Source organism: Oncorhynchus mykiss, chromosome 4, assembly GCF_057628025.1.
Source record: "Oncorhynchus mykiss isolate SJ-2025 chromosome 4, ASM5762802v1, whole genome shotgun sequence".
In the NCBI taxonomy this organism is placed as follows: domain Eukaryota; kingdom Metazoa; phylum Chordata; class Actinopteri; order Salmoniformes; family Salmonidae; genus Oncorhynchus; species Oncorhynchus mykiss.
This window is the reverse complement of record NC_143025.1, coordinates 94,981,857-94,998,814: the sequence shown is the minus strand read 5'-3', so window position 1 is coordinate 94,998,814 and position 16,958 is coordinate 94,981,857. Positions and strand designations below refer to the sequence as shown.

The window sequence follows — 16,958 nt, the reverse complement described above, 5'->3', positions numbered from 1 at the left end:
ACCGCAGATACGGAAGTGTGACATCGGGGGATGAAGTGGATTGAGACACACCCAATGCAGATATCTCTAGCTTAAACTGACAGCTTTATTTTGGGAATGTTTTTATTATTCTAATTGTGTTTCAGAGGGGGGGCATCGACTCTAACAGGTGAAATGGTTTGATTATAAAGATCTGTTTACACTTGATTAAAATATCCAGATACAAATGTTCCCTGTCTACCTCCGGAGGTGGGAGATCTGATCACAATCAATTCACAATGCAGCTTTTAATCGTCTACACCAGTCTCAATATGTGGACAAAATCAGGACAAAGGATGCATGTTAGCAGCGGGTATAAATGGGTCTCTTGATAAGGAGTTTCTCTGTAGTGATTTCAGACTATATGCTATGTGGTGATTATTGTGAAGGGTTTGCCCACCTGCACCCACCCTGCAGGGTGTTATGTCACATTCCAAATAGCACCCTATTCCCAATGTAGTGCACTACTTTAGACCAGAGCCCTATGGCACCCCATTCCCTATTAGGTGCACTACTTTTGGCCAGAGCCCTATGGCACCCTATTCCCTATATAGTGCACTACTTTAGACCAGAGCCCTATGGCACCCCATTCCCTATATAGTGCACTACTTTAGACCAGAGCCCTATTCCCTATATAGTGCACTACTTTATACCAGAGCCCTATGGGGGTAGTGCACTATATAAGGCATTGGGGAGCCTATATACTCTGTTCCCGTCTGTACCAGTGTTTTCACTCATATACAGGATGTCACAATGATGTCATACCTTCCTTCCTTTAGAAGTATAGACATGCTGTGTGACATCTCCAATGTTATTACTATTATCGGCTAATGGGGTTCCTAATGGATCCAATCAAATAGTTACGTGTGAAATACCAGCCATCGTTAAAGGCTAGTCTTTATAACCAGGTCTCCTTACAAGCAGCCAGCTAGGGCTTGAATCACCTGAGACTGGGCTGCTACTGAAGGATCAAAGTTCTGTCTGAGTTATCATTGCTAGAGCTCACTCATGCGTGTAATCAGGGGGAGGGGGGAGAGAGAGGGCAAGCCCATTGCACCGAGAGTGAGAGAGACCAGCGCGGCTACAGACAATCACCAGTCAGTTAGTTGCAGCAACCTTGTAACGGACAACTCTCCCCCCAGTCAGCCCTGAACATTTAGCCAGAGAAGCGGCCAGCATGGAGAACTTGTACGAGACCGTAGCGGAGGGGAGCGTGTATGAGCAGCCCGACAGTCCTGCCGAGGCCAAGTATGAGAACCAAGGAGTTATCTATGAAACTCCCAGTGAGGTGGAAGAGGCGTTGCACAGAGAGGAGCAGGTGTACTCATCCCCGAGAGGGAAGCGATCTTCGCCGGACTACATGGACACCAGAGACGCGCCGGAACAGGCAGCAGAGAAAGATTGTTCTTCTATAGCCTCCTCGTACGGCAACAACGAAGACGATAAGTGCACGGTGGAGGAGATTAAATTAGCAGCAGAGGTTGAGGCTGTCCTCGAGGTTAACGGTGATGGAGCTGGCTCGAGACGGTCATCGTCATCATCATCCTCCTCTTCCTCCTCCAAGCACGAGGACAACCTGCAGGACAGGCTGGTGGATGCCTACAGCCACAGTGAGAAGAGTCTGAGCGACAAGGAGGAGGAAGAACCGGTGGACTACAGTCTGAAGACCATCGAGACTCTAGAAGCCATTACTCTGAACGAGGACAGTGCCACTCCTGATGACCCCAATGCGCCCGAAATCTCCCTGTTTGTCAAGGTAAGGAAGAGGAATTGTCAACTTTCTCAAACTGTCTCCAACTGTCTCAGAAGGGATATTCCTATAAACAACCGTGGAATAGGTATATACAGGCTCCGAGATGATAAACAGGATTAGGATTAAACAGCTGTTTCTCCAACTGTCTCAGAAGGTAGGCCTAAAGAATGGGATTAAACAGCTGTTTCTCCAACTGTCTCAGAAGGTAGGCCTAAAGAATGGGATTAAACAGCTGTTTCTCCAACTCTCAGAAGGTAGGCCTAAAGAATGGGATTAAACAGCTGTTTCTCCAACTGTCTCAGAAGGTAGGCCTAAAGAATGGGATTAAACAGCTGTTTCTCCAACTGTCTCAGAAGGTAGGCCTAAAGAATGGGATTAAACAGCTGTTTCTTCAACTGTCTCAGAAGGTAGGCCTAAAGAATGGGATTAAACAGCTGTTTCTTCAACTGTCTCAGAAGGTAGGCCTAAGGAATTTGACTAAATAGCTGTTTCTCCAACTGTCTCAGAAGGTAGGCCTAAAGAATGGGATTAAACAGCTGTTTCTTCAACTGTCTCAGAAGGTAGGCCTAAAGAATAGGATTAAACAGCTGTTTCTCCAACTGTCTCAGAAGGTAGGCCTAAAGAATGGGATTAAACAGCTGTTTCTTCAACTGTCTCAGAAGGTAGGCCTAAAGAATAGGATTAAACAGCTGTTTCTCCAACTGTCTCAGAAGGTAGGCCTAAAGAATGGGATTAAACATCTGTTTCTCCAACTGTCTCAGAAGGTAGGCCTAAAGAATGGGATTAAACAGCTGTTTCTTCAACTGTCTCAGAAGGTAGGCCTAAAGAATGGGATTAAACAGCTGTTTCTTCAACTGTCTCAGAAGGTAGGCCTAAAGAATGGGATTAAACAGCTGTTTCTTCAACTGTCTCAGAAGGTAGGCCTAAAGAATGGGATTAAACAGCTGTTTCTCCAACTGTCTCAGAAGGTAGGCCTAAAGAATGGGATTAAACATCTGTTTCTCCAACTGTCTCAGAAGGTAGGCCTAAAGAATGGGATTAAACAGCTGTTTCTTCAACTGTCTCAGAAGGTAGGCCTAAAGAATGGGATTAAACAGCTGTTTCTTCAACTGTCTCAGAAGGTAGGCCTAAAGAATGGGATTAAACAGCTGTTTCTTCAACTGTCTCAGAAGGTAGGCCTAAAGAATGGGATTAAACAGCTGTTTCTCCAACTGTCTCAGAAGGTAGGCCTAAAGAATGGGATTAAACAGCTGTTTCTTCAACTGTCTCAGAAGGTAGGCCTAAAGAATGGGATTAAACAGCTGTTTCTCCAACTGTCTCAGAAGGTAGGCCTAAAGAATGGGATTAAACAGCTGTTTCTTCAACTGTCTCAGAAGGTAGGCCTAAAGAATGGGATTAAACAGAACTCCCGTTGTGTGACAGTTGGAGAAACACAGATTACGTTGGCCTATATATATGTCTATAATTGAGGAAGAGGAATATATATAGTATATATAGGCCAACATAATCTGTATTTCTGCAACTGTCACACATGGTTTCAAATGTTTTCAAATGTCATTAGTCTTCTGAGGGATAAAGGTGATGTTTTAAAACAGCCGTAAGAAAGCAAGCATTGACTAGAACGTGTGTTAAAGGTTGTATATGGTCTGTATACGATCTATCTTCATCAGATAGTGTTTTTCAGGGAAAGACAGGGCTCATTGAGTTACCGTCTAAGATTGGCCCGTACCCTCCTCACCACTATGCAGTAGTCTGAAGGTCGTTAAGGTGTGGCTGTGTGAGTGGTCATCCCCCTCCACATGGACTTTGCTATAGTAGGCCTCACAGCAGGATAGGCCTCGTCCAGGGCTATCCACATCCGAGCCTGGAGGTCCAGACGACAGCAGGTTTCCTGTTCTACTTGATAATGAACCCACCTGGTGTTTAAATCAGGTGGGTTCATCAGGTTTAAATCAGTTCTTGAAATAGAATGAAAATCAGTGGTGGAACTGTCTTCGACCCTCAGTTTTGAAAACACAGAGTCCGACAGAACACAGTGGTTATAGAGAGTTCAGAGAGGCACTTGGCCTCCTATTAATGTTTTCTTTATCAACAAGCTCATTTCTGTGTGTAGAGCAGGAAGTGCTGTTTTATTCCACTGTGTCTATATCCTCTGTACACCGTCTTTGACTTTGACAAGCCCTGGAGACAGCCTTGTAATCATTAACTATAGTTCACTGTACCACCATAGAAACAAGAGGTGAGCTCTATGGCTGGGCAAACCCCCCCCCCCCCCCCCCGCCACACACACACTGGCTGTAATCAGTGTTTTCTGTTCTAGCACGGTCACCCTGATAATTGAGCAACACAGATTAACAGAGAGAGAGAGAGAGAGAGAGAGAGAGGGGTTTGAACAAGAGAGTGGTTGGACATGTTTGAGTCTGAGAAAGTCCAGATATACGGTAGCCTCGTACCTATCTCCTGCCCTAGCTCTTATCCCCTATCCCCTAGCCCATAGACCCTATCCCCAAGCCCATATACCCTATCCCCTAGCCAATAGACCCTATCCCTTAGCCCATAGACCCTATCCCCTAGCCCATAGACCCTATCCCCTAGCCAATAGACCATATCCCCTAGCTAATATACCCTATCCCCTAGCCAATATACCCTAGCCAATAGACCCTATCCCCTAGCCAATAGACACTATCCCCTAGCCAATAGACCCTATCCCCTAGCCCATAGACCCTATCCCGTAGCCCATAGACCCTATCCCCTAGCCAATAGACCCTATCCCCTAGCCAATATACCCTATCCCCTAGCCAATAGACTCTATCCCCTAGCCAATAGACCTAAGCCAATAGACCCTATCTCCTGCCCTAGCTCTTATCCCCTAGCCAATAGACCCTAGCCCCTAGCTAATAGACCCTATCCCCTAGCCAATAGACCCTAGCCAATAGACCCTATCCCCTAGCCAATAGACCCTATCCCCTAGCCAATAGACCCTATCCCCTAGCCAATAGACCCTATCCCCTAGCCAATATACCCTATCCCCTAGCCAATAGACCCTATCCCCTAGCCAATAGACCCTATCTCCTAGCCAATAGACCCTATCTCCTAGCCAATAGACCATATCCCCTAGCCAATATACCCTATCCCCTAGCCAATAGACCCTATCCCCTAGCCAATAGACCCTATCCCCTAGCCAATAGACCCTATCCCCTAGCCAATAGACCCTATCCCCTAGCCAATAGACCCTATCCCCTAGCCAATAGACCCTATCCCCTAGCCCATAGACCCTATCCCCTAGCCCATAGACCCTATCCCCTAGCCCATAGACCCTATCTCTTGCCCTAGCCCTTATCCCCAGCCCCTATCCCCTAGCCAATAGAACCTATCTCCTGCCCTAGCCCATAGACCCTATCTCCTGCCCTAGCCCTTATCCCCAGCCCCTATCCCCTAGCCAATAGAACTTATCTCCTGCCCTAGCCCTTATCCCCTAGCCAATAGAACCTATCTCCTGCCCTAGCCCATAGACCCTATATCCTGCCCTAGCCCTTATCCCCTATATCCTGCCCTAGCCCTTAGACCCTATCTCCTGCCCTAGCTCTTATCCCCTAGCCCCTAGCCCCTATCTCCTGCCCTATCCCCTAGCCCCTATCTCCTGCCCTAGCCCTTATCCCCTAGCCAATAGAACCTATCTCCTGCCCTAGCCCATAGACCCTATCTCCTGCCCTAGCCCCTATCTCCTGCCCTATCCCCTAGCCCCTATCTCCTGCCCTATCCCCTAGCCCCTATCTTCTGCCCTATCCCCTAGCCCCTATCTCCTGCCCTAGCCCATGTATACCCAAACTGGGGTACGTGCAATGCCGTCCGGGGTACGCCGATTTACATTTTTTTTTTATGGGTTTTGTTTTTTCTCTCCTGAGTAGCCTCGTTTCACTGCCAAAAATAACATTAAACCTTCTAGTGTTCAGCGAAATAACAACACAAGGTCAAATACAGGAAGCGTAGTCAAATAATTAAAATCTAATCACATTAACCGTGTCACCACTCCTCTAGTGTCACCACACCTCTACACCTCTAGTGTCACCACACCTCTAGTGTCACCACTCCTCTAGTGTCACCACTCCTCTAGTGTCACCACACCTCTAGTGTCACCACACCTCTAGTGTCAAAACACCTCTACACCTCTAGTGTCACCACTCCTCTAGTGTCACCACTCCTCTAGTGTCACCACACCTCTACACCTCTAGTGTCACCACTCCTCTAGTGTCACCACTCCTCTAGTGTCACCACTCCTCTAGTGTCACCACAGCTCTACACCTCTGTCACCACACCTCTAGTGTCACCACACCTCTACACCTCTAGTGTCACCACTTCTCTAGTGTCACCACTCCTCTAGTGTCACCACTCCTCTAGTGTCACCACTCCTCTAGTGTCACCACTCCTCTAGTGTCACCACTCCTCTAGTGACACCACTCCTCTACACCTCTAGTGTCACCACACCTCTAGTGTCACCACTCCTCTAGTGTCACCACTCCTCTAGTGTCAACACTCCTCTAGTGTCACCACACATCTAGTGTCACCACACCTCTAGTGTCACCACACCTCTACACCTCTAGTGTCACCACTCCTCTAGTGTCACCACACCTCTAGTGTCACCACACCTCTAGTGTCACCACTCCTCTAGTGTCACCACTCCTCTAGTGTCACCACACCTCTAGTGTCACCACTCCTCTAGTGTCACCACACCTCTAGTGTCACCAATCCTCTACACCTCTAGTGTCACCACACCTCTAGTGTTACCAATCCTCTACACCTCTAGTGTCACCACTCCTCTAGTGTCATCACACCTCTAGTGTTACCAATCCTCTACACCTCTAGTGTCACCACTCCTCTAGTGTCACCACACCTCTAGTGTCACCAATCCTCTACACCTCTAGTGTTACCACACCTCTAGTGTCACCACTCCTCTACACCTCTAGTGTCACCACTCCTCTTGTGTCACCACTCCTCTCGTGTCACCACTCCTCTAGTGTCACCACACCTCTAGTGTCACCAATCCTCTACACCTCTAGTGTCACCAATCCTCTACACCTCTAGTGTCACCACACCTCTAGTGATACCACTCCTCTACACCTCTAGTGTCACCACTCCTCTTGTGTCACCACTCCTCTCGTGTCACCACTCCTCTAGTGTCACCACACCTCTAGTGTCACCACTCCTCTACACCTCAAGTGTCACCACACCTCTAGTGTCACCACTTCTCTATTGTCACCACTCCTCTAGTGTCACAACTCCTCTATTGTCACCACTCATCTAGTGTCACCACTCCTCTAGTGTCACCACTCTATTGTCACCACTCCTCTATTGTCACCACTCCTATAGTGTCACCACACCTCTACACCTCTAGTGACAGCACTCCTCTAGTGTCACCACTCCTCTAGTGTCACCACACCTCTAGTGTCACCATGCATCTAGTGTCACCACACCTCTAGTGTCACCACACCTCTACTCCTCTAGTGTCACCAATCCTCTAGTGTCACCACACCTCTAGTGTCACCAATCCTCTAGTGTCACCAGACCTCTAGTGTCACCACACCTCTAGTGTCACCACACCTCTAGTGTCACCACTCCTCTAGTGTCACCACTCCTCTATTGTCTCTACACCTCTAGTGTCACCACTCCTCTTGTGTCACCACTCCTCTCGTGTCACCACTCCTCTAGTGTCACCACACCTCTAGTGTCACCACTCCTCTACACCTCTAGTGTCACCACACCTCTAGTGTCACCACTTCTCTATTGTCACCACTCCTCTAGTGTCACCACTCCTCTATTGTCACCACTCATCTAGTGTCACCACTCCTCTAGTGTCACCACTCTATTGTCACCACTCCTCTATTGTCACCACTCCTCTAGTGTCACCACACCTCTACACCTCTAATGTCAGCACTCCTCTAGTGTCACCACTCCTCTAGTGTCACCACACCTCTAGTGTCACCATGCATCTAGTGTCACCACACCTCTAGTGTCACCACACCTCTACTCCTCTAGTGTCACCAATCCTCTAGTGTCACCACACCTCTAGTGTCACCAATCCTCTAGTGTCACCAGACCTCTAGTGTCACCACACCTCTAGTGTCACCACACCTCTAGTGTCACCACACCTCTAGTGTCACCACTCCTCTATTGTCTCTACACCTCTAGTGTCACCACTCCTCTTGTGTCACCACTCCTCTCGTGTCACCACTCCTCTAGTGTCACCACACCTCTAGTGTCACCACTCCTCTACACCTCTAGTGTCACCACACCTCTAGTGTCACCACTTCTCTATTGTCACCACTCCTCTAGTGTCACCACTCCTCTATTGTCACCACTCATCTAGTGTCACCACTCCTCTAGTGTCACCACTCTATTGTCACCACTCCTCTATTGTCACCACTCCTCTAGTGTCACCACACCTCTACACCTCTAATGTCAGCACTCCTCTAGTGTCACCACTCCTCTAGTGTCACCACACCTCTAGTGTCACCATGCATCTAGTGTCACCACACCTCTAGTGTCACCACACCTCTACTCCTCTAGTGTCACCAATCCTCTAGTGTCACCATGCCTCTAGTGTCACCACACCTCTACTCCTCTAGTGTCACCAATCCTCTAGTGTCACCACACCTCTAGTGTCACCAATCCTCTAGTGTCACCACACCTCTAGTGTCACCACACCTCTAGTGTCACGACACCTCTAGTGTCACCACTCCTCTAGTGTCACCACTCCTCTAGTGTCACCACACCTCTACTGTCACCACTCCTCTATTGTCTCTACACCTCGTGTCTCTACACCTCTAGTGTCACCACTCCTCTATTGTCTCTACACCTCTAGTGTCACCACGCCTCTATTGTCACCACTCCTCTAGTGTCACCACTCTATTGTCACCACTCCTCTATTGTCACCACTCCTCTAGTGTCACCACACCTCTACACCTCTAGTGTCAGCACCCCTCTAGTGTCACCACTCCTCTAGTGTCACCATGCATCTAGTGTCACCACACCTCTAGTGTCACCACACCTCTACTCCTCTAGTGTCACCAATCCTCTAGTGTCACCACGCCTCTAGTGTCACCACACCTCTACTCCTCTAGTGTCACCAATCCTCTAGTGTCACCACACCTCTAGTGTCACCAATCCTCTAGTGTCACCACACCTCTAGTGTCACCACACCTCTAGTGTCACCACACCTCTAGTGTCACCACTCCTCTAGTGTCACCACTCCTCTAGTGTCACCACTCCTCTAGTGTCACCACACCTCTAGTGTCACCACACCTCTAGTGTCACCACTCCTCTAGTGTCACCACACCTCTAGTGTCACCACTCCTCTATTGTCTCTACACCTCGTGTCTCTACACCTCTAGTGTCACCACTCCTCTATTGTCTCTACACCTCTAGTGTCACCACACCTCTAGTGTCACCACTCCTCTAGTGTCACCACTCCTCTATTGTCACCACACCTCTAGTGTCACCACTCCTCTAGTGTCACCACACCTCTACTGTCATTACTCCTCTATTGTCTCTACACCTCGTGTCTCTACACCTCTAGTGTCACCACTCCTCTATTGTCTCTACACCTCGTGTCTCTACACCTCTAGTGTCACCACTCCTCTATTGTCTCTACACCTCGTGTCTCTACACCTCTAGTGTCACCACTCCTCTATTGTCTCTACACCTCGTGTCTCTACACCTGTAGTGAGATGTTATGTGATTTTTTTAATGTTTTATTCCATGTTGAATTCAGGCTGTAACAACAACATGTGTAATAAGTCAGGGGGTATGAATACTCTCTGAAGGCACTGTATGTTTGTTTGTATAATAATATTATGAATCTAAATCAAATAATATTGTCATACTAAGTGTTATTTTGTTCCCAGTTACCACAGTGTTCTACAACTAGGAGTGGGTAGAATACCTGTCACACCCTACCTTGATGTTTCAATCCATCCGGAAAGTATTTAGACCCAATTGTGTTTTTTTCCTCATCAATCTACACACAATACCCCATAATGACAAACTACAAACTGGTTTTTAGAAATGTTTGCAAATGTATATAAAAAAAACAATCCAACTGAAATATCACATTTACATTATTCAGACTCAGTATTTTGTTGAAGAACCTTTGGCATCGATTACAGAATCGAGTCTTCTTGGGTATGACGCTACAAGCTTAGCAAACCTGTATTTGGAGAGTTTCTCCCATTCTCCTCTGCAGATCCTCTCAAGCTCTGTCAGGTTGGTTGGGGAGTGTTGCTGTACAGCTATTTTCAGGTCCCTCCAGAGAAGTTCTATCGGGTTTAAGTCCGGGCTCTAGCTGGGCCACTCAAGGACATTCAGAGACTTGTCCTGAAGCCACTCCTGCTTTGTCTTGGCTGTGTGTTTAGGGTTGTTGTCCTGATGGAAGGTTTAACCTTTCCCCAGTCTGAGGTCCTGAGCGCTCTGGAGCAGGTTTTCATCAAGGATCTCTCTGTACTTTGCGCCGTTCATATTTTCCTCAACCCTGACTACTCTCCCAGTCCCTGCCCCTGAAAAACATCCCCACAGCATGATGCTGCCACCACCATGCTTCGCCGTAGGGCTGGTGCCAGGTTTCCTCCAGGCATTCAGGCCAAACAATTAAATCTTGCTTTCATCAGATCAGAGCATCTTGTTTCTCATGGTCTAAGTCCTTTAGGTGCCTTTTGGCAAACTCCAAGCGGGCAGTCATGTGCCTTTTACTGAGGAGGGGCTTCCGTCTGGCCACTCTACCATACAGGCCTGATCGGTGGAGTGCTGCAGAGATGGTTGTCCCATCTCCACAGAGGAACTCTGCAGCTCTGTCAGAGGGACCATCTGTTTTTTTGGACACCTCCCTGACCAAGGCCCTTGACCCGATTGCTCAGTTTGGCCTGGCGGCCAGCTCTAGGAAGAGTCTTGGTGGTTCTAAACTTCTTTAATTTCAGAATGATGGAGGCTGCTGTGTTCTTGGGGACCTTCAATGCTGCAGACATTTTTTGGTACCCTTCCCCAGATCTGTGCCTCGACATAATCCTGTCTCGGAGCTCTACAGACAATTTTTTCAACCTCTGTGGTGGAAATTCAGTTCTGAGAGACTTTGGTTATTTCTTCAAACAATCATCTTTATTTAATATCGATTAATTATTGCAATAATGAAACCGTCAGCCCAACAGTCTTGACTGTTGGACTGAGAGCCTTCACTTTACAGACAATGCACAGTTTATATAGCTAATACCCAGAATGCTTGCTTCCACCCCTCCCATATAAATTGGGGGGGACCATAAGCCACTTTGGGTTCATCCTCTGGTCATCTTCCTCGGATGTGGTCTCCCAGATGCTAGGATAATTAGGAATATTGAGGCCTTTGTAACCGAGAGAGTCTGGAGGAACAGATCAATCATCCCACAACCTGTCCATGGAATACATCTCCCTAAGTTCACCACTGATCATAAAATGGAATGTGGCTGTAAAGTTTTATCGCCCTCTAGTAAAACCCATTTCCTCAGTTCACCACTGATCATAGAATGGAATGTGGCTGTAAAGTTTTATCGCTCTCTAGTAAAACCCTAAGTGCCCAGACAAGCTGCAGGAAGCCAGAGTGGACACCATAAAACTCAGCCTTAGCAGGCCAGTCTTACTCTTAGTTAAATATATAATAATTAACTTTTAATATCAAACAAATCAGGTAAGTACGTAATATTTCTATCATACCTCATGGCTTGGTTCTTTGCTGTGACATGAACTGTCAACTGTGGGACCTATATAGACAGGTGTGAGCCTTTCCAAATCATGTCCAATCAATTGAATTTACCACCGGTGGACTCCAAAGTTGTAGAAATATCTCAAGGATGATCAATGGAAATTGCAAGTCTCATAGCAAAAGGTCTGAATACTTCTGCAATTAAGGTATTTCTGTTTTCACATTTTTATACATTTGCAAAAATGTCTCATAATTCTAGTAATTCCAAGTACGTTTTTGGAAATGTTTAGATGTTTATAGGATATTTGTTTTCAGTTTAACACAATATTCCATTGATGTTCAAGCATTATACATTTGACCAAGTCTTATATTTAAGTTTGACCTAATATTACCACTAGACTCCCAGCATGCACATTTGTATCTCATTAAAGCATGAAAGATCAGACTGGAATGCATCCCCATTATGTTTCCCTCCAGATTGGAATGCATCCCCATTATGTTTCCCTCCAGACTGGAATACATCCCTGTTATGTTTCTATAGACTGGAATACATCCCCATTATGTTTCTATAGACTGGAATACATCCCCATTATGTTTCCCTCCAGATTAGAATACATCCCCATTATGTTTCTATAGACTGGAATACATCCCCATTATGTTTCTATAGACTGGAATACATCCCCATTATGTTTCCCTCCAGATTAGAATACATCCCCATTATGTTTCTATAGACTGGAATACATCCCCATTATGTTTCCCTCCAGATTAGAATACATCCCCATTATGTTTCCCTCCAGACTGGAATACATCCCCATTATGTTTCTATAGATTGTAATACATCCCCATTATGTTTCTATAGACTGGAATACATCCCCATTATGTTTCCCTCCAGACTGGAATACATCCCCATTATGTTTCTATAGACTGGAATACATCCCCATTATGTTTCCTTTCAGATTAGAATACATCCCCATTATGTTTCTATAGACTGGAATACATCCCCATTATGTTTCTATAGACTGGAATACATCCCCATTATGTTTATACAGACTGGAATACATCCCCATTATGTTTCTCTCCAGACTGGAATACATCCCCATTATGTTTCCCTTCAGATTAGAATACATCCCCATTATGTTTCCCTCCAGACTGGAATACATCCCCATTATGTTTCTATAGACTGGAATACATCCCCATTATGTTTCTACAGACTGGAATACATCCCCATTATGTTTCTATAGACTGGAATACATCCCCATTATGTTTATACAGACTGGAATACATCCCCATTATGTTTCTATAGATTGGAATACATCCCCATTATGTTTCCCTCCAGACTGGAATACATCTCCATTATGTTTCCCTCCAGATTGGAATACATCCCCATTATGTTTCCCTCCAGACTGGAATACATCTCCATTATGTTTCTACAGATTGGAATACATCCCCATTATGTTTCCCTCCAGATTGGAATACATCCCCATTATGTTTCTATAGACTGGAATACATCCCCATTATGTTTCTACAGACTGGAATAGATCCCCATTATGTTTCCCTCCAGATTAGAATTCATCCCCATTATGTTTCCCTCCAGACTGGAATAGATCCCCATTATGTTTCCCTCCAGATTAGAATTCATCCCCATTATGTTTCCCTCCAGATTAGAATTCATCCCCATTATGTTTCCCTCCAGATTGGAATACATCCCCATTATATTTCTACAGACTGGAATACATCCCCATTATGTTTCTATAGACTGGAATACATCCCCATTATGTTTCCCTCCAGATTGGAATACATCCCCATTATGTTTCCCTCCAGATTGGAATGCATCCCCATTATGTTTCCCTCCAGAATATAATACATCCCCATTATGTTTCCCTCCAGACTGGAATACATCCCCATTATGTTTCTATAGACTGGAATACATCCCCATTATGTTTCTACAGACTGGAATAGATCCCCATTATGTTTCCCTCCAGACTGGAATACATCCCCATTATGTTTCTATGGACTGGAATACATCCCCATTATGTTTCCCTCCAAATTGGAATACATCCCCATTATGTTTCCCTCCAGACTGGAATACATCCCCATTATGTTTCTACAGACTGGAATACATCCCCATTATGTTTCTATAGACTGGAATGCATCCCCATTATGTTTCTATAGACTGGAATACATCCCCATTATGTTTCCCTCCAGACTGGAATACATCCCCATTATGTTTCTATAGACTGGAATACATCCCCATTATGTTTCCTTTCAGATTTAACAGATATTCATTTTTGTAGGTGATGTAGAGACACATGCCATTTTAATTTTATTCGTAGGACATTTGAACAGCATTTAATCGTACAAACAGCCATATTTTTTACCCTTCACAAGTCGTGTTTGAACCTGCAATCTTTGGTCTTTTACCCTCTGCACCACAAGGGAAGCTCTCATCCATCTTGTTTTTTCAGTATATAGTCATGGCAGTATGGTCAATCAGGAATTCTCATGCTTCCTTTTTAGACTTCTGCATTTCTGACTGGATGTATAAATCTCCATCCCCATTATGTTTCTATAGATTGTAATACATCCCCATTATGTTTCTATAGACTGGAATACATCCCCATTATGTTTCTACAGACTGGAATACATCCCCATTATGTTTCTATAGACTGGAATACATCCCCATTATGTTTATACAGACTGGAATACATCCCCATTATGTTTCTATAGATTGGAATACATCCCCATTATGTTTCCCTCCAGACTGGAATACATCTCCATTATGTTTCCCTCCAGATTGGAATACATCCCCATTATGTTTCCCTCCAGACTGGAATACATCTCCATTATGTTTCTACAGATTGGAATACATCCCCATTATGTTTCCCTCCAGATTGGAATACATCCCCATTATGTTTCTATAGACTGGAATACATCCCCATTATGTTTCTACAGACTGGAATAGATCCCCATTATGTTTCCCTCCAGATTAGAATTCATCCCCATTATGTTTCCCTCCAGACTGGAATAGATCCCCATTATGTTTCCCTCCAGATTAGAATTCATCCCCATTATGTTTCCCTCCAGATTAGAATTCATCCCCATTATGTTTCCCTCCAGATTGGAATACATCCCCATTATATTTCTACAGACTGGAATACATCCCCATTATGTTTCTATAGACTGGAATACATCCCCATTATGTTTCCCTCCAGATTGGAATACATCCCCATTATGTTTCCCTCCAGATTGGAATGCATCCCCATTATGTTTCCCTCCAGAATATAATACATCCCCATTATGTTTCCCTCCAGACTGGAATACATCCCCATTATGTTTCTATAGACTGGAATACATCCCCATTATGTTTCTACAGACTGGAATAGATCCCCATTATGTTTCCCTCCAGACTGGAATACATCCCCATTATGTTTCTATGGACTGGAATACATCCCCATTATGTTTCCCTCCAAATTGGAATACATCCCCATTATGTTTCCCTCCAGACTGGAATACATCCCCATTATGTTTCTACAGACTGGAATACATCCCCATTATGTTTCTATAGACTGGAATGCATCCCCATTATGTTTCTATAGACTGGAATACATCCCCATTATGTTTCCCTCCAGACTGGAATACATCCCCATTATGTTTCTATAGACTGGAATACATCCCCATTATGTTTCCTTTCAGATTTAACAGATATTCATTTTTGTAGGTGATGTAGAGACACATGCCATTTTAATTTTATTCGTAGGACATTTGAACAGCATTTAATCGTACAAACAGCCATATTTTTTACCCTTCACAAGTCGTGTTTGAACCTGCAATCTTTGGTCTTTTACCCTCTGCACCACAAGGGAAGCTCTCATCCATCTTGTTTTTTCAGTATATAGTCATGGCAGTATGGTCAATCAGGAATTCTCATGCTTCCTTTTTAGACTTCTGCATTTCTGACTGGATGTATAAATCTTGACGAAATAAAGACATCTTTTAGTAAATTACACTGCTCAAAAAAATAAAGGGAACACTAAAATAATACATCCTAGATCTGAATGAATGAAATATTCTTATTAAATACTTTTTTCTTTACATAGTTGAATGTGCTGACAACAAAATCACACAAAAATTATCAATGGAAATCATATTTATCAACCCATGGAGGTCTGGATTTGGAGTCGCACTCAAAATTAAAGTGGAAAAACACACTACAGGCTGATCCAACTTTGATGTAATGTCCTTAAAACAAGTCCAAATGAGGCTCAGTAGTGTGTGTGGCCTCCACGTGCCTGTATGACCTCCCGACAACGCCTGGGCATGCTCCTGATGAGGTGGCGGATGGTCTCCTGAGGGATCTCCTCCCAGACCTGGACTAAAGCATCCTCCAACTCCTGGACAGTCTGTGGTGCAACGTGGCGTTGATGGATGGAGCGAGATAATGATGTCCCAGATGTGCTCAATTGGATTCAGGTCTGGGGAACGGGCGGGCCAGTCCATAGCATCAATGCCTTTCTCTTGCAGGAACTGCTGACACACTCCAGCCACATGAGGTCTAGCATTGTCTTGCATTAGGAGGAATCCAGGGCCAACCACACCAGCATATGGTCTCACAAGGGGTCTGAGGATCTCGGTACTTAATGGCAGTCAGGCTACCTCTGGCGAGCACATGGAGGGCTGTGCGGCCGCCCCAAAAAATGCCACCCCACACCATGACTGACCCACTGCCAAACCGGTCATGCTGGAGGATGTTGCAGGCAGCAGAACGTTCTCCATGGTGTCTCCAGACTCTGTCACGTCTGTCACGTGCTCAGTGTGAACCTGCTTTTATCTGTGAAGAGCACAGGGCGCCGGTGGGGAATTTGCCAGTCTTGGTGTTCTCTGGCAAATGCCAAACGTCCTGAACGGTGTTGGGCTGTAAGCACAACCCCCACCTGTGGACGTCAGGCCCTCATACCACCCTCATAGAGTCTGTTTCTGACCGTTTGAGCAGACACATGCACATTTGTGTCCTGCTGGAGGTCATTTTGCAGGTCTCTGGTAGTGCTCCTCCTGTTCCTCCTTACACAAAGGCGGAGGTAGCGGTCCTGCTGCTGGGTTGTTGCCCTCCTACGGCCTCCTCCACATCTCCTGATGTACTGGCCTGTCTCCTGGTAGCGCCTCCATGCTCTGGACACAACGCTGACAGACACAGCAAACCTTCTTGCAAACATGTGCCATCCTGGATGAGCTGCACTACCTGAGCCACTTGTGTGGGTTGTAGACTCCGTCTCATGCTTCCACTAGAGTGAAAGCACCGCCAGCATTCAAAAGTGACCAAAACATCAGCCAGGAAGCATAGGAACTGAGAAGTGGTCTGTGGTTACCACCTGCAGAACCACTCCTTTATTGGGGGTGTCTTTCTAATTGCCTATAATTTCCACCTGTTGTCTTTTCCATTTGCACAACAGCATGTGACATTTATTGTCA

The 16,958-nt window shown here is 45.5% G+C and overlaps 1 protein-coding gene across 1 annotated transcript in view; it reads left to right on the top strand.

The window, feature by feature from the left end:
* The first annotated feature begins 787 nt into the window (after positions 1-787).
* The window catches only part of LOC110510406 (chloride intracellular channel protein 5), a 68,224-nt gene continuing 52,053 nt past the window's right edge, over positions 788-16,958 (top strand). Inside the window, exon 1 of the mRNA XM_021591755.3 lies at positions 788-1,774. Within this exon, the coding sequence (XP_021447430.3) occupies positions 1,196-1,774 (579 nt within the window). The 5' untranslated portion in view covers positions 788-1,195. The remainder of the gene's footprint in view (positions 1,775-16,958) is intronic.